This window comes from Dreissena polymorpha, chromosome 3 (genome assembly GCF_020536995.1).
Source record: "Dreissena polymorpha isolate Duluth1 chromosome 3, UMN_Dpol_1.0, whole genome shotgun sequence".
Taxonomy (NCBI): domain Eukaryota; kingdom Metazoa; phylum Mollusca; class Bivalvia; order Myida; family Dreissenidae; genus Dreissena; species Dreissena polymorpha.
Window position 1 is genome coordinate 43,894,797 of NC_068357.1, and position 19,302 is coordinate 43,914,098.

At 35.7% G+C, this 19,302-nt stretch overlaps 2 protein-coding genes across 9 annotated transcripts in view; one reads left to right on the top strand and one right to left on the bottom strand.

The window, feature by feature from the left end:
- Positions 1-7,513, top strand: part of LOC127873893 (centrosomal protein kizuna-like) — a 32,110-nt gene extending 24,597 nt beyond the window's left edge. For 4 of the 8 annotated variants that reach the window (XM_052417997.1, XM_052417995.1, XM_052417998.1 and 1 more), the window contains 3 exons: positions 1,912-2,067; positions 6,536-6,591; positions 6,872-7,513. In XM_052417997.1, coding sequence (XP_052273957.1) covers positions 1,912-2,067; positions 6,536-6,591; positions 6,872-6,975 — 316 coding nt within the window. In that variant the 3' untranslated portion in view covers positions 6,976-7,513. Of the gene's footprint in view, positions 1-1,911; positions 2,068-6,535; positions 6,592-6,871 lie in introns of those variants that run through there. The other 4 variants (XM_052417999.1, XM_052418000.1, XR_008046427.1 and 1 more) reach the window with 3 other exon arrangements.
- Positions 7,514-12,253: 4,740 nt separating this feature from the next.
- On the bottom strand, positions 12,254-18,940 carry LOC127873894 (ADP-ribosylation factor-like). Its single transcript, XM_052418002.1, has 4 exons — positions 18,647-18,940; positions 17,044-17,214; positions 16,531-16,665; positions 12,254-14,219 (listed from the first exon to the last, which is right to left on the bottom strand). Exons 1-4 carry the CDS (start codon positions 18,711-18,713, stop codon positions 14,071-14,073), a joined length of 522 nt encoding a protein of 173 aa, XP_052273962.1. The 5' UTR covers positions 18,714-18,940; the 3' UTR covers positions 12,254-14,070.
- Between the last annotated feature and the right edge of the window lie 362 nt (positions 18,941-19,302).

Below are 19,302 nucleotides of genomic sequence, written 5' to 3' on the forward strand. Positions count from 1 at the left end.
CATTAAAGGTGGGTTCCCACTGCCGATCCGATCAACTCGATCATCCCGATCACTAAAATGTCCCGATCAAACCCAACCAAGCTCGACTAAAAAGGGTACACACGACTTCTTTTTGACCTCTTGTCGATAACACACGACCCCCACACGACTCATTCACGACGTCCACTCAACCATCTTTCCAATTTTCGCTCGATCATATCGACCTATACGCGAGCCCTATACGATCTCAGCTTGACCAAGTGGACCTCAGCTCGATCGCCACCAGATCTTCACACGACCAGATCGTGATGGAACGACACGACAGTGGTACAAAGTCGCGAACGGTCGTGTATTGAAACTTTGAGAATAAAAACTTTAAACATTGTTGTTCACTAATCACTTAAATCATCATGGATTTTTTTACTAGTTTTAGCAGTATCAGTCGCCCTTTTGCCATTTCTTGGCATCTTTGGATGTTAACTCGCCCGATTCTAAGACGGCTATGAGAGACAAGCACGACGTTTTGCATGTGAGTTTTGTTTTTGTGACATGAGCTCGTGTATGGTCGAATAGCAATCGTGAAGTGATCGTGTACGGTCGAGAAGACGTCAGGTAGCAGTCTAGTAAATCTGTACATCAAATTGAATAGAGGTCGAGTGGATCGTGTTCCGATCTAAAATAGCTCAGGTAGAGGTCGAGTGGATTGGGTAGAGATCGTGTAAAAGATGTCAATCCGATCGCCACGCGATTGCTTCACGATCAACTCGATCTTCTCCTCGACTAATACACGACCACTTGCTGAGCGCTTCTCGATCCATTTCCTACACGACAGCTACTCGATATTTTTTGACATGTCAAAAAATATCGGGTAGGAATCCCGACCAATGCTGACCTACCCGACCGCCCCCGATCTCATGCCGAGCGAACCAGACCAGTACCCGATCGCTTGGTCAGGCTTGATCGAGTTGATCTGATTGGCAGTGTGAACCCAGCTTAAGGTATGCGTATACCTACTTCTTGTGAATACATAAACATGCAAACTGATCATTTTTTGCTTTTTTAATATATATTTTTTTATATAATTGTATATGTGTGGAATTCATTTTGTGGCTAGGCAGCTCTATATGCATTTATTAATCCATATTTTTACAGATATCCCTAGTAAGTAGAACTGAAATTTATATATACTGGATTAAGCCTGTATCATATTATTTTATTTATTTTAGCATTTTATTTATTTTTCTGCATGTTTTATTAGATAGAAAGGACGGTACACAAGAATAAGATTTTTAAATGGCTTATGTATTTGTAAGGCTATTGGTAACACCAACAAAGACATTCTTTAAAAGATAACATCATTAATCAATATTAGTGCTTGACTTTTCAACATTGAGGAAGAGTTTTCACTTCATAATTTTTAGATGAAATTTGTAGACTTGTAAGTGGTTTTCCAATCCAAACTACATTAAATTTTGGTTTCATAAGGCTTCATATGTCTGAACATTATTTGGCTCTTCATTTTCTTATTTTAGGAGGTAAACTTATATATAACTTTCTAACTTGCTGTTTCTCATGTTCTTCCCAAGTATTTTGTACCAAATTGTGTCGTTGGAACCTTGACCACTCCGAGCTTGTAATATATTTAAAAATATTAATTTGCAACTTGCATCTTCGGTCTGGAAACTATTTCAACATGTGCGCAATGCATCATAATTATGATAACTAAAAATAACATTACTAGTAATCGGTTTGATGGTTTCCTGAGCTATTTGCTAATCCAAAAAATTACATTTTTGATTACTTTTGACCGAAAACATCATACACGTGTGATATCATTCATAATATTGACACATAAAGTATTTAATGATTCCCTATCTCTATGTTGTGAAGAATAAAGTGTTTAACAGACATTCCTTTTAATCCTGTTTCCAGTAAACACAATCCCGACCCCTTAGTCCCCTCTAGTGGCCCCAATGAGGCGTCACATGACGAGGCACATGATCAGGAGCCTCTTTCTGAGATGAGTTCCCCTTTGGAGTCCCCTGTGTATGTCCCTACAGGGGCTCAAATGGGTTTGAACAAGCCCAGGTAGACCTGTGTGCACCTGTTTTTTGCTGGCTTGGTGTTTATGTTTGTTGTTGGGTGCATGGTTATTGCGTGCCTGCATGATGCGTTCATTTTTTATTTTTTTTAAATGGTTGCCTTATTATATGTCAGTTGCAACAATTTCTGTTTGTAAGGGCATTAAGAAGAAAGACTTATTTTAACAGTGCTTCTGCTACTCAAAGAATCATGCTTAGTAAAAAAAGTCATAAATAAATTACACAAGGAAGTCCTGATTCAGTTTAATATCAGTTACCAGAAGTTTTACATATTGTTCTTATTTTAAGAGATGTTTAGTTTTAACAAAAGTTACCAAGAGTTTAACAGAGTTTTCTACATTTTAAGCAATTTTACTTCATTTTCTAAATACCATATGAAAGTGCAACACTAAATGTAGTTTTACGTAGCTCACATATTTGTCATTGCTTGGTTAATGTTATCCATTATGTAGCAGTTCTTTGCTTGTAAATGTTTGCTTAAAACTGTATTGACTTTTTATGTCCCCAACTAAAGTAGTCTGTTGGTTGGTCTGTTGGTTGGTTGGTTGGTCTGTTGGTTGGTTTGCGCCAACTTTAACATTTGCAATAACTTTTGCATTAAAAAAATTGAAGATAGCAACTTGATATTTGGCATGCATATGTATCTCATGGAGCTGCACATTTTGAGTGGTGAAAAGTCAAGGTCAAGGTCATCCTTCAAGGTCAAAGGTCAAATATATGGGTCAAAATCGCTCATTTAATGTACACTTGCAGTATTTCAATATTCAAGATAGCAACTTGATATTTGGCATGCATGTGTATCTCATGGAGCTGCACATTTTGAGTGGTGAAAGGTCAAGGTCAAGGTCATCCTTCAAGGTCAGAGGTCAAAATTATGTGGACAAAATTGCTCATTTTATGAGTACTTTTGCAATATTGAAGATAGCAACCTGATATTTGGCATGCATGTGTATCTCATGGAGCTGCACATTTTGAGTGGTGAAAGGTCAAGGTCAAGGTCATCCTTCAAGGTCAGAGGTCAAATATATGTGGCCCAAATCGCTTATTTTATGAATACTTTTGCAATATTGAAGATAGCAACTTGATATTTGGCATGCATGTGTATCTCATGGAGCTGCACATTTTGAGTGGTGAAAGGTCAAGGTCAAGGTCATCCTTCAAGGTCAAATATATGGGTCAAAATTGCTCATGTAATGTCACTTCTGCAATATTGAAGCTAGCAATTTTATATTTGAAATGCATGTGTATCTCATGGAGCTGCATATTTCGAGTGGTGAAGGGTCAAGGTCAAGGTCATCAATCAAGGTCAAACATCATATAGGGGGACATTGTGTTTCACAAACACATCTTGTTCTGCTATGTTCAGTATACAGAAAATTGAATAAAAGAATCATTTCAAAGCATATGTTATTATATACATGTGTAATCAATAAGATATTTTAGCTTTTCTTATCCCACACAAAAATGAGTTCAATTAAGGATAAACCTATATAACACATTTTTAGCTCACCTGAGCACATCGTGCTCATGGTGAGCCTTTGTGATCGCCTTTGTCTGTCGTCCGTCGTGCGTCGTCAACATTTGCCTTGTGAACACTCCAGAGGCCACATTTATTGTCTGATCTTCATGAAACTTAGTCAGAATATTTGTCCCATTGATACCTCGACTGAGTTGGAAACTGGGTCATGCTGGGACACAAACTAGGTCACTAGGTCAAAAAAAAGAAAAACCTTGTGAACACTGTAGAAGTCACATTTGATGCCCAATCTTCATGTAACTATGTCAAAATGTTTGTCTAAATGATATGTTGGTTGAGTTCAAAAATGATTCCGGTCCCTTGAAAAACATGGCCGCCAGGGGGTGGGGCAGTATTCCTTATATGGCTATAGAGAAACCTTGTGAACACTCTAGAAGTCACAATTTTTGCCCAATCATCATGAAACTTGGTCATAACATTGGTTTCATTGATATTTATCGGACGAGTTCGAAAATGGTCCAGATCGGTGAAAAAACATGGCCGCCAGGGGGCGGGGCAGTTTTCTCTATATGTATATAGTGAAAACATGTGAACACTCTAGAAGTCACATTTTTGATCCAATGTTCATGAAGTTTGGTCAGAACATGTGTTTTCTGGATATGACGGTTGAGTTCAAATGGTTCGGATCAGTAAAAAAGCATGGCCGCCAGGGGGTGGGGCAGTTTTCTCTATATGTATATAGTGAAAACATGTGAACAGTCTATTTGTGATAAGCCATAATGTTAAAGAAAGATAACCTGTACATACTTTCTAATAGTTAACTAATAGTTAACTCCCTTGTATAAACCTGGGACTTCTTTCATAAAATGTGGTGTACATAAAGACAGTAGTTTGCATGCAATTTAATAAACCTATGTCATAAAATAACTGTACATGTACTAATGCACTGTAGAGCCTTATCTTTGATCTTTACTGATAAGCCAAGTTAACCTACTGTGGTTTGGTGTATTTAGCAGACTACTGTGCTATGAAACTGTTTCCATGGCTACCTTGTTATTTGGCATTTTCTAAATTAGAAACACTCTTTTGATTGAAATAACTTTTGTAAATTCTTATTTTTTACATTTAAGTCACTGGAGTTTTCCACTCTCCATAAATTGTGTTCTTTAGATTAAGTTAGACTTATTTTATAAACTAATTTTTTGAAACAACTTCTAGACTTACAGTAACTAATATTTATATCAGTTTTTTTGACAGATTGTGAACTTCTTTTTACATTCATTAAGGTATTTGCTGTATTTGTTCATTTTTAACGATGCATAGATTCTTTAGACTAAAGTAAGTTATTTTCATTAAAGCTGCTTTGGTTTTCACTTATAGATTAATTCTTTGAGTGTATTCAGGCGTATCTGATTGGACGCCTTGAGTTAATTGAATTACAACCAGTAAGTGTGTTAGAAATAAATGTTCTTTATTTAGACTCAATAAATATTTCCGTATTACATAAGTACTCACAAAGTTACATAACTCATAACCGTCCCATGACCGGTTCACTTGCGTAAGCGAACGAGACCGCACTAACACAGTTGTTTATAGTAAAACATTGTGAATACTTTTAGTTACATTTTTAGTTCAATCTGAATGACACTTGCTGATCTTCACACATGGTGACAATCTTTATGAGCATAATATTTTTTGCTCATCGTGAACTTTTGTGATCACCTTTTGTCAATTGTCTGTCTTCAGTTGTGCGTCATGAATATTTGCCTAGTTAACACTGTAGAGGCCACATTTATTGTTGGATCTTCATGAAACTTTGTCGGAAGATTTGTCCCAATAATATCTTGGACGAGTTCAAAAATGGTTCCAGTCTGTTGAAAAACATTTCCGCCATGGGGCCATTTGTTGTTCATTCTTCATGAAACTTGGTTAGAACATTTGTTCTATTAATATCTTGGGCTGCAGGTCATTTCTTTTTATCTCAGGTGAGCGACTTTGGGCCTTTCAGGCCCTCTTGTTGAGATAAAAACATGGCTTTTTCTTGATTTTTTTTTCTTTAGCCAGTACTTGTTCTTGTATTTAACTATAGTAAAACTTCTTTAACTCAAAGCATTGGGTGCCAGAAAAGTTTGTTTTATGGAACGTTTCAATTTATCAATAAGTTAGAAATAATTATTTTGATGGTTAACCATAAGAGTTATTAATTGACATAAATACCTAAAAATCATATTCAATTGAATGTATACAGTATGAAATTGTGTAAGTGGAGTATTTTTTTTACAAGCATATACATTAACCAATTATATGAAAGATAACAAATTTTACAAAAATAAGAGGAAATCAATTGTCCTCAGTTTGTGCAAAGTAAATTCTTGTAATTATCAGGTTTTGAGAAGACATGGTCTTATTCTATTCATGGCTACGGGTATCACATGGCATAAATAACATCAAGATATGGAGGGTTAATTTCCTTGTTGAATAGGATTATAGGACCAACACATCTGCTTGAGTTATCACATTTTCAATGTTTGAGTTAAAGCTGGTCATTTCTTATTTAAGTATTCACTATTTCAATGGGACTATGGTATTTGTTTGATTTACAATATGATTTCAAGTTATTGCTGCTCAACTTAAAGAAGTTATTATACTGTATATGTGCAATAGTTTCAATTTAAAGAAAACTGACTATAAACATCATATATAATTTATCATAGCTGGTTATAATAGATATTAAACATTGTTCTTGAGTATTTGTTGACTTAAATGTTTCTTTTTATATAAATGTTTGTGATATCAAATGTTTTATGATAACCAGGTGAACAATTATTTTTTTGGTAATAATCTCGTTATTTTATTAAATGCACATCTTCTGGTTCAAACAGGACAATATACAAATACTAAAGTACATTTTCAAACATGTGTAGTTTAGGAAAGACATCCTGTTTTTCTAAATGTGTCATATTAATGTTTATTTTAGTACACTGAAGTCTGTTCTTGGGTCAACTGGAGGATCAAGTCAACAAAGGAAAATAGGTATGGCAATTTGTAACTAGGTAATCTGTTAACATCTGAGCATTTTGTTGACGAAGTGTCAAAGTTACGTGACACTATAACAAATTATATTTAATGTTAAAATATAACAATGCAAATAAACTTAGTTCATATAAATATAATTGTTTTGCTGATACTATTTTTTATAGATCATAGATGCAGACACTGGCATACAAAATATTGGTCTTTTAGTAATTTATTACCAGGCAATAGAAAATGTTGAACAAGATATCTTGATCTGACGATTCTTTTTGTCTTGCAGCGGTAATGATCAGTTCGGACCTGGATTCAGACGGTGAGGTAGACATTGATCACATGGTACAAAAGAAGGAAGAAGAGGACGATGACTTTGACTTTTACGGTTGACATGTGGGTGACGTCAATAGTTGTGTACATGACATGGTGTGCTATGCCACAACATTCCGTGTATTTTGATTGTGATTCTCAAGGACATGAAGGTCTCATTTTAACACTAGCTAGTGATATTTTAGAAAGTATATATTCTTTATTTTCATTTGATAATGTCAAATATTCATTGTTTATTTTTCAAAATAAGAATGTATGCTAAGTGTTTGACGTTGAACTTATAAAAAGCATCAGTTTAATTGAGTGGTTGTATTGACATGCTAATTTATAAAGTCTTTTTATACAACTTTGCACTGATATTTGTAAATAGGTTCAGTATTAATAATGATTTGTGATTTTCATAATTTGCAATCTAAAAAAGTAATAAAATAGAGAATAAAAGTACTATTTTTTACTCTGCTAGTAAAATATAAATGTGAAAATATCATTAGATATGTTGTATTTCCTGCATTGCAGGGGTAGGTGTAGTTTCATCTGTATTCATACTGAATCATTTGCATAAGATGTAGAGAAATGTATAAACATTACATCAACTTAACATGGCTTGTGAGCAGTAACTTTTATATCCTAGCAGGGAACGCATATGTTGGTGTCACTTGTTGGTTGGTTTGTCAGTTTGACTGAACAGGGACTGACAGTTTTACCAAATAAATTGTTGTGTTTGAAAAAAACTGAAATGATCCACACATTCAGGGCGGGATTAAGCACTAGGCTAGCAAGGCTGCAGCCTTTGGCAGGCCAGTTTCCCAATGCATGATCTTTCTTTATTATGCAATATCGGGATTGCAGTATATATCGTCAGTGATTTTACCAGTTTCTCAATGTATATCCAATTGTAAGCGTACAATTCGCTTTGATTTACCCTGCTATCAATTTTCTTTCTGAGTTGTATATCCATTCAATACCATTAGTTTCTCTGTTTATTAAACGACTTGCCCTTATGGTCCTTACAACATCTGGACACGTTTGACGACACTGAAGAGAAGGTCAAAGCATATGTTGCAAGAAAAGGAATTTAAGGATCATTATAATGGTAAGAAACGGCGGAAACTATTTCGTGACAAGAGTATGACACCAGATGCGAATTCGGAGCTAAGTACACGCGACAATTTTCGAATTCACACATGCTACAGCATAGTTGATTGTCTAATTGTTGAACTTCGCAAGTGGTTGAGCGCATATTCTGGTCTTCACAAACTGTTTGGTTTCATGACAAAGTTTGAGTCTCTCACCTTGGATGATCTACTGAAATGTGCAATGCATCTTGTGGAGTCTTATCCAGATGTCATTGAGGCGTCTTTCATTGACGAATTCGTTCAGTTCAAAGCCATCTTAGAAGCGGACGAAGACAGAACCATTACCCACATGAGTGAACTGCTTAAGTTAGATGAAGATTAACTACAGACAACTTTTGCAAACTGTGCCATCGCTGTAGGAATATACTTAACAATTCCAGTTAATAACTGTCAAGTTGAGAGGTCATTTTTAACATTATCACGCGTGAAAAATGAACTGAGGAAAACCATGAGTCAGGAAAGGTTGAAAGCATTGGGGCTATTGTCTATTGAATTTCAAGTCGTCCGAGAACTAGACTTTATACAGCTGATCGATGACTTTTTCCAGCTAAAGTGCCGTAGAATAGACTTATAGGCTGGAATCTGTTACATGTAACATGTGTGTTAAGTTCAGTTAATAAAATAGTTATACATTGTTTAAGTTGTGTAACTATATTTAGAATGCAACTGTCAACAACTGTGTACAAAAGTTTTCTTATCTTTGTAGTTGTAGTATGAATTATGATTTTCAATATGCAAAAGGGGACCAGAGGGAAAGGGGCCCTTGTAACATGTACAGCCTTGGGCCCCAATACAGCTTAATCCGGCCCTGCACACATTCTCGAGTTACCGGTATTTGCCTGTTGACACAGCTGACAAAAGATTGGAGGGGGGGTGGTTGTATTAGTCACATTAATGACAAAGCTTTAGAAAACTTCTAAATTCATATTAAGTAAGTAGAACATAGTTTAGGCACATGAATACTCTTCCATTGAAGATTTTAGTCTGTTGCAGACAATAGTGAGTAAACCCATTAAATTAAGAATCGTTTGGCTCCAAGTTTGGACTGCTCAAAGCATGCTTGTCGGTTACTGGGTCTTTGAGTGGAGTCGACTGAAGTACCTTATGTGAAAAGTCTTACTTTACTAGGGATAACAAATTTGTATACTTATGACTCCAGACAAGACATACAGTTACTGCACGTGAATAAGTTCAGCACTTACATAAATGTGCAATTGTTATTAAATCAATCACGAAATGGTCAAGATGGCGACGTCCATGCAGAGACAGTTATTTTTCGCCGTTTTATACCCATTGTAATGTCCTACTGTTCTTAATGTTAAGTATGTATTTGTTGCCTGGACCCGTAAAGGGATAATTTTATACAAGACCCAAAAGGGATAGGTTTTTAACACGTTTATTCGCTATGACTATCCAAGAGGAACTCCCTAACGAAACAAGCATATAAAATACAGCAAGCAATCTTATTGGCTGAGTCTGGCTGTAGGCGAGGCTTATCAGTGGGTGTTGCCAGACCACTGATCATTACACCCTTCATAACTTATGTTCAATGTTTAAATGCTTTCATTAGTGTTTAATTCTTATTCATATTTGCTCAATATCCTAACTACTTGCTACAAATTTTCTTAGCTGAAGCTGTAATTTTGTGATCTTGCTAAAAAATTTATTAGAGAGTAAAGTTAAGATATATAGCGAATATTAATTTAAAATAAACACTTATCACTTTCTTGATGATATGGCTGGAAAGTGAGCGGCATTTAAAAATTATTTAAGAGTATAAAACAGCAAAAAGTACCTGTCTCGGCATAGACGTCACCATCTTGACTATCAAGCGATTACCCCTCTGATTTTTCAGTGGACAAACAACCTAGGTATAATCAGCCTAAACGGTTTGCAGTTAAAATTCCTTTTTTAACAATCATCATCAAATGAAGATCATTCTGCTGTGAAAATTTGAGCAAAATTTATAAAGCAGTTAAATTATAAGCAGTTGAAACTGCTAAATTCCATAGTGGAAAAACAGACAATGGGCCAACATTCTGCCAAAACCTGTCACAGCCAAACTTCATTTCGTTAAGACCATCAACACATAAATGTCATTCAACTGTGAAAGTTTCAGCGGGATAAACCCCAATTGTTTAAAAGATGTTGAAAACACACCATTTTGGGACTATATGTACTACGGTATATATAGTGTGCCGACAAAACAGACCAAGGATTGTCATTCTGGCAAAGCTCATCAACATACACATTAAGGTCATTCAATTGTAAAAGTTTGAACAAGATCCATAATTCAGCCAAAAGTTGCCCAGTCCAAATTTCCCTCTGTACAATCCTCTGCACATTAAGTGCCTTATCATGTTTGAGTAAATTGACAAAATTAAAAAATTTGTTTCAGATTCGCAATTTTTGTTGTAGTTACGGTAATTTTGAGGACACAGTAATACTGAACATTTACCATGCTAAAAAAATATCCATTATATGCATCTTTGGACGATTACAAAACCTGAAAATTATATGTTCTGCTGCAATCGTTATATTTTGTGTTACTACGAGGATCACTTATATAAAGTATAAAATACATCACTCATTGTATGAGCATGGATGGCCGAGTGGTCTAAGCAATAGACTTTTACCTCAGGGGTAAGTGGTTTGAGCCCAGTTGAGGGTTACTTTTTTTCCTATCTGTAATTTCATTCTTGTTTTTAGCTCACCTGAGCACAACGTGCTCATTGTGAGCTTTTGGGATCGCCTTTTGTCCGCCGTCCGTCCGTCATGCGTCCATGGTCAACATTTTGCCTTGTGAACACTCTAGAGGCCACATTTCTTGTCGGATCTTCATGAAACTTGGTCAGAACATTTTTCCCAATGATACCTCAACATAGTTTGAAACTGGGTCAAAAACTAGGTCACTAGGTCGAAAAAAAGATAAACCTTGTGGACACTGAAGAAGTCACATTTGATGCCCAATCTTCATGTTACTTTGTCAAAATGTTTGTCTTAATGATATGTTGGTGGAGTTCAAAAATGGTTCCGGTCCGTTGAAAAACATGGCAGCCAGGGAGCGGGGCAGTATTCCTTATATGGCTATAGAGAAACCTTGTGAACACTCTAGAAGTCACAATTTTGTCCAATCATCATGAAACTTTGTCAAAACATTGGTTTTATGGATTTCTTGGTTGAGTTTGAAAATAGTCGTGATCACTGAAAAAACATGGCTGCTAGGGGGTGGGGCAGTTTTCTCTGTATGTATATAGTGAAGACATGTGAACAGTCTAGAAAACACATGTTTTGCCCAATCTTCATGAAATTTGGTCAGAACATATTTTTTTCTGGAAATGACAGTTGAGTTCATAAATTGGTTTTGATCCATCTATTAACAAGACCGCCAAGGGGGAGGGGGGTTAATTTTCCTGATATTTATATACTAAAAAAGCTTGTGAAAAATCTATAAGTCACATTTTTGGCCGCCAGGGGATGGGGCAGTTTTCTCTATATGTTTGTAAGAAGCATTTTCAAATACATATATAAAAAAAAAATCTGGGTATTAAAAACATGGCCGCCAGGGTGGGTGGGGTAATTTTCTATATAGGCCTATTGTGAATACCTAAGAACACATCATTTTTAAAGTCAGTCTTGTCTTACCAATAATATGAAATATTTGCTGAAGAGTTTTAATCTTTGTTTCTTTCCATCTTAGTCTCTCAGGTGAGCGACCCAGGACTCTTTGGGGCCTTTTATTTTACTGGAGCTTTTTAGATCCAATGCTTACATTTATCAATATAAAGCATTTAATGATAAACTGCAATACATGCCAAAACCTGTGAAAAGGTCTCTTTAAGGTAATTCAACTGTGAAAGTCTGAGCAAGATCCGCCCAGCAGTTAAAGAACAATTGAAAACACAGGATGACAAAAACAGCCAAAGGCCCACAACTCTGCTAAAACTCATTGCAGCCAAAATTCCTTTTCTTATGATCATATACACATTAAGGTCATTCAACTGTTGAAGTTTGAGCGAAATCCAATAAGTAGTTAAAGACAATTTGAAAACAAAAGCTTGGGAACTTACAGAGGTAAGGAAAGTCAAGTGCAATACCTAATGCGTCACACTTCGTGGGGGCATAACAATCAAAGCCAACACCATCAAAACTTAAATTTACCTGTACTTATAAATAAAAAGAAAGTAAAATAATGTCCATGATTTGTGATTTTTTAAATGTTTTATTGTGTGCATACATAACACATTAATATAATACAATAACATAACATTACACAATTAAAGACTAGACAATACACGAGTCCATAGGGCACGGATGCCCCAACATTCCATTTTTGTCTCACAATTCTATTAACAGAAAATAAAGAAAACAAGAGTTTATGGCCATATTTAACATTTGAGATCTAAGTGTGACCTTGACCTTTGAGGTAATGAGACGGGTAATAGTAGCTTAATGCTGTCTCCTCATTGTAGTCATTTATGGCAGGTTATCTTAAAAATATAATGAATGACAATGTTACAGTATGAACTTGCTATTTTATGGCCAAATCTGACCTTTGATCTCTAAATGTTGCCTTGATCTCTCAGGTACAGAGATAGCTTTTTAACATGAATGACTGTTTTCCTAAATTGGTCATCAAAGATAAGTTTGTTAAAAAACACATGATATATGACAAAGATGCAGTCGAAACAAGCTGTTTTATTGCCAAATTTGACCTCTGAAGTCTTTGTGTGACCTCGACCTTTGAGGTATTGAGACGAGTGTTACATCTAAAGTGTGTTATGATGTATTGCATTTGTGCAAAGTTATTTTCAAATCAATCAGTTTATGACAACATCATGGCTGAGACAGGAATATAAGCTTGTTAATCAAAATTTGACCATTAATGTCTACGAATTACATGGGCCATTTTGGTAGGGAGACGTATTTTTACACGCAACATACAGGCTTCCTGAAAAGGCCCGACCTCCGGTCTTGTCCAGCAAAATTTTTTACGGTCCGGCGAAGTTTCTAATATTGCCGGTCCTTATGACAGGCCAAACAAAATATGACTAAATACCGAAAAGTCTAATACTTGCCAAAAGAACGATTACATCCAATTGGAATCACTTTTTTCGTCAATTTCGAGCCTTTTTGTCATTAAGAACACTAACGCGTTACTTGTTCCTAAGAGTACTCTCCCTTTGTTGTTGTTTTTCGAAAACGTCAATTTCATTGTTCCGACATATTACCATCTATCCAATTACAAAGGTTGTAACAAAAAACTACATGTGATAAAAATGCTAATACAAATGATCAAAATTGTCAAATTTGAAGTTGTCATCATCATATATAAGCAATGTTTTGCTTTATGTATCGTCAGAACGCATGAAATAACACGGAAATGTGCTTATATCAGTGTAATATCGCATTATCATTTTATTTTTGATAATATAAAACAGATAGTTTTGTAAAAGATTGATATTGTATGGAGAATAAATAAGAGTATATTTTGTACAAGTTGACTTCATAATTACATATTATATTGAATGAATCACATATTTTAAAATTACAGTGATTTACATTTGCATAAGAACACATAATGATTTGATGTTATATGTTCCAAAATCAATAACTAACTTACTGTGTCCAATACTTATACACAGGCTGCACATTGCAATAAATATGAGTTAAACTTTACTAAATTCTTCAGTTATAAACTCACGCTGTTCGGTCAGGTGAATTTTTGTCCGCACAGGCTTACTTTTCCATCAGCCTGTCCGGTTGACAGGCACTGTTTGGGACTTTTCAGCAAGCCTGAACATATTGTCTTATAATGGTTGACATATGTGCAAAGTTATTTCAAAATCCATCAATATATGGCAAAGTTATGGCTGAGGTAGGAATTTTTCAATCTGTTTATGGCGAAGTTTGTTCTTTGGCCCTAAGTGTGACTTTGACATTTCGGGTAGAGGGAGATGGGTGGCCTTCTTTGAAAAGGGAGCATAAATATGTTAACGTCTCAAATATTCATCAAAATTCAAGAGAAGATCAGTTCACACAATTTATAGAGAGCTGTCTGGTATGTGCGATTGTCGTCTTTCCTTACTGACACCCAGTCATACTGGCGAGACTGCATCGCCTCTAGAAGACCAAGCTTCTTCCCTAACTCGTCCAAGGAGAACATGTCTGGAAAACAACAACAACAAACAGTGAGTTGGAAGATTAAAAAAATTATGTTTGTTATATAGGTAATAATTTGTAGTTGTTTTATTCAACTCCATATAAGCAAACCGAAGGAAAAATATATTTTCAAAGTATACTGATGAATAAAGGAATTTCCAGAACTTAACAAGTGCTGTTTGTAAAACATGCATGCCCCACATATGGGCTCTCCGTTGTAGTGACAGCCATTGTGTGAACATGTTTATTGTCACTGTGACCTTGACCTTTGACCTAGTGACCTGAAAATCAATAGGGGTCATCTGCCAGTCATGATCAATGTACCTATGAAGTTTCATGAACCTAGCCATAAGCGTCTTGAGTTATCATCCGGAAACCATTTTACTATTTCGGGTCACCGTGACCTTGACCTTTGACCTAGTGACTTGAAAATCAATAGGGATCATCTGTGAGTCATGATCAATCAACCTATCAAGTTTCATGATCCTAGGAATAAGCGTTCTTCAGTTATCATCCAGAAACCATTTTACTATTTCGGGTCACCGTAAACTTGACCTTTGACCTAGTGACCTCAAAATCGATAGGGGTCAACTGCGAGTCATGATCAATGTACCTATGAAGTTTCATGATCCTAGACATAAGCGTTTTTGAGTTATCATCCGGAAACCATTTTACTATTTCGGGTCACCATGACCTTGACCTTTGACCTAGTGACCTCAAAATCAATAGGGGTCATCTGCAAGTCATGATCAAAGTACCTATGAAGTTTCATGATCGTAGCCATTAGCGTTCGAGTTATCATCCGGAAACCATTTTACTATTTCAGGTCACCGTGACCTTGACCTTTGATATAGTGACCTGAAAATCAATAGGGGTCAACTGCGAGTCATGATCAATCTACCTATCAAGTTTCATCATCCTAGGCATAAGCGTTCTTGAGTTATCATCCGGAAACTATTTTACTATTTCGGGTCACCGTGACCTTGACCTTTGACCTAGTGACCTGAAAATCAATATAGGTCATCTGCATGTCATGATCAATGTACCTATGAAGTTTCATGATCCTAGGCATAAGCGTTCTTGAGTTATCATCCCGAAACCATTTTACTATTTCAGGTCACCGTGACCTTGACCTTTGATATAGTGACCTGAAAATCAATAGGGGTCAACTGCGAGTCATGATCAATCTACCTATCAAGTTTCATCATCCTAGGCATAAGCATTCTTGAGTTATCATCCGGAAACCATTTTACTATTTCGGATCACCGTGACCTTGACCTTTGACCTAGTGACCTGAAAATCAATATAGGTCATCTGCGAGTCATGACCAATGTACCTATGAAGTTTCATGATCCTAGGCATAAGCGTTCTTGTGTTATCATCCGGAAATCATTTTACTATTTCCGGTCACCGTGACCTTGACTTTTGACCTAGTGACCTGAAAATCAATAGGGGTCATCTGCCAGCCATTATCAATCTACCTAAGAAGTTTCATGATCCTAGGCATAAGCGTCTTGAGTTATCATCCGGAAACCATTTTACTATTTCGGGTCACTGTGACCTTGACCTTTGACCTAGTGATCTGAAAATCAATAGGGGTCATCTGCGAGTCATGATCAATCTACCTATCAAGTTTCATGATCCTAGGCCTAAGCGTTCTTGAGTTATCATCCGGAAACCATTTAACTATTTCGGGTCACTGTGACCTTGACCTTTGACCTAGTGACCTGAAAATCAATAGCGGTCATCTGTGAGTCATGATCAATCTACCTATCAAGTTTCATGATCCTAGGCCTAAGGGTTCTTGATTTATCATCCGGAAACCATTTTACTATTTCGGGTCACCGTGACCTTGACCTAGTGACCTCAAAATCAATAGGGGTCATCTGCGAGTCATGATCAATGTACCTATGAAGTTTCATGATCCTAGGCCCAAGCGTTCTTGAGTTATCATCCGGAAACCATCTGGTGGACGGACCGACCGACATGTGCAAAGCAGAATACCCCCTCTTCTTCGATGGGGGGGCATAATAAAAAGTTAATACAGATCTACAACAACATTTCCTGAAAAAATATGTTTTATATGTAAAACTGGACAGGTTAAGTCATTTGTTGCAACTTTTTTTTTATATTTAATAGATTCCATCATAGAAATAAATTAATATGGTATTTTATATTATATACTTACTCATATTTAAATGTATCATTCTATACATGTTTTGCTTATGTCTTCATTAAGAGTATGAATTATAAACATTAAACAATAATATCTGCTTTTAAGCTGATATCTGAATTTTCAAGGAATCTTAACCCTTACCTGTTAGGTCCTTCTTTCCCAGGACCAATAGCACAGGCAGATGTTTCAAGTCCCTGTCTTCCAAGAGCACATGCAGGTCATCGCGTACATCATCAAGGTCAGACAAATACCTGCTGTCAATCATGTACACTATTGCTGGAAATTTCATTAAAAATGTTTTATGCAGCTGTATTCATCAATACGAATAGTTGTGTGTCAACTTCAATGTTTGGCTTTATGAACATACACTATACCATAAAAAGCAATCTCAATGGAAAAAGGCATTTCAACACGATTACATTGTGTGATCATATTTCTTCTATGCAAATTTCATCCTGAAGAATTATAAATTCTTCAAACAAATTTTCTTTAAAATGAATGAAATATCTTTAAAACAACAAGTTATCTTGACAACTATAAGGTTTTGATAAATAATACATTAACAAAAGTTTTTCTTATTTTCCACAAATAACATGCCCGATAAAAATAGAGCATGTCACAACTCGCCAGCATATGCCTTTCACAATGCCTTACCTTCTGTTCCATGAAAGAACTGTCGTCTGCGGATGGGATCAGTGACGTCCCAGACCAGCAGGAGTTGTCCGCCCCTGGGCCCATGCACCATCTCCACATTGAAACTCTCCGTCCGAGGCACCTTGGCATCCTTTCCACCCACACACCATGTGTACAGCAGCGTTGTCTTACCTGCAACATAATACTTATGAACAATATGAAACTCCAGCAGTAATGAGCATCAAGTAATTTATTTAAAGCAAATCAACATTTGTCAAAACAACACAAAACAAAACACAATAGTACACTTGCAACACAAATAAACATGTACAGCTTGGTATTTTTCCCTACAACTATTCCACTCCTCATTTACAGCTGAATATGCTAATCTACAACTTAAACAACATGCAAGGGGGTCGTACTAACACCTAAAACACACCTCATTTACAGCAGGATGGTCCTGCTTACAACTAAAAAACAACAAGTATAACAGGGTGGTCTTTTCCGTGAATTTATCATACCACATAAACACACAGTATGTTGATCTGGGCTACAACTAAAACACCAAACATATCAATTAGGGTGGTTTTACCTAAAATAAAACATCCCAAATGTACTCAAGGGTGGTGTTTAAAAGGCTTTTTCACAGATTAATTGGCATGTTTTGAAAATTGTCATTAAATGCTTTATATTGATAAATGTAGACAATTTGGATCTAGAAAGCTCCAGTAAAAAATCAAGAATAAAATTTAAAAATGAAAAAAAGGTAACCCTCAGCAGGGCTCGAACCACTGACCCCTAGAGTCTTGGAGTAAAAAGTCTACCACTAAGACCACTCGGCCATCCTTCCTGATACAATGACCGATGTATTTTATACTTAATATAAGCAATCCTTGTAGTTTCACAACATGTAACGATAACAACAGAATTCTCCAAATTATAAAAACGTTTCGCGTTGCAACGCTCCATAATTTTCAGGTTTTTAAATCGTCAAAAGATGCATATAATTGATATTTTAGAGCATGGAAAATGTTCAGTATTACTGTTCCCTCACAAATATCATAACTAAAACAAAAATTTGCGAATCTGAAACAACTTTTTTCAATTTTGTCAATTTACCCAAACGTGAAAAGGCCCCTTTAAATCCATCTTTCACACGCCACATATACAGCATGTACAACAGTAATACTCCATGTGTGAAGTATGTGAATGTCTGACAACAACGGCCAACAATACCACCAGTAAATAAATAGATTATTTCCAATTTCTGACCTACAAAGCTCTTGTTGGTTAAAACAGTATGTGACCAATACCAGATATTTGTAGAGACTTGTCTATTTTGATGATTATTGCTAAAGGAACCCAATCATACATTTGACATGTGCAATCGTGTTATGATATCAATGGAAATCTTTATATTTTGCAGTTGATAAGTCAACTAAAAATGTCATCAAAATAAAAAATATAATAACAGCTGTATAAACAGAAATGATTGCCTTTCATAAACACAATACATATATGTACTGCAGTAATGTTTTAAATATCAGTTGTTTTATTTTAAAAATGTATATTGAACAAACTTACCAAATATTTAATCAATACATAAGTGTTAAAATGTACTTGCCTGACCCTTTGGGTCCAGTCAGAAGTATTTTCTTGGGAACTGTATATCCACTGCATACCCCACCCATGGCTCTCAGCAGACTTACATCCAATGTATGACAGCTGACTAGTCCGCAGCAAGAAATATGTCAACTTACAAACCCATTTCACGACCTAGGGAACTGTAGCACATTTTGTAATGCGTGTCGCCGTGTGGGACCACAAAACCTGCAGCACATTAGCATGTTTAAAAGACCACCACAGACTTGTCAGTTTCTACAAGCTGTGAACTATGTTAATTATGGTTTTCCAGTTGTTGCGGAAGAGCAACAAAGGGAGCTCACTATCATAGAGAGTTGTCTTTCAAATGTTGAGTTCAGGTTAGAAAACATTAATTCCAATTTTCATTATGTCCAATTATAAAACTGCCTAATTTAAAATCATTTTTACTGCCCTTCCTATGCATCTTCTTTTGCAAGCCTGGTATCGTCTGCTTTTTTCCAATAATTGCAATCAAAAGCATACTTCCTTTCAACTTTTAAGAAAGTAAATCTGCATAGCACAGCTGCATATATATATAGAAGCTATATATATATATATATATATATATATATATATATATATATATATATATATATATATATATATATATATATATATATATATATATATATATAA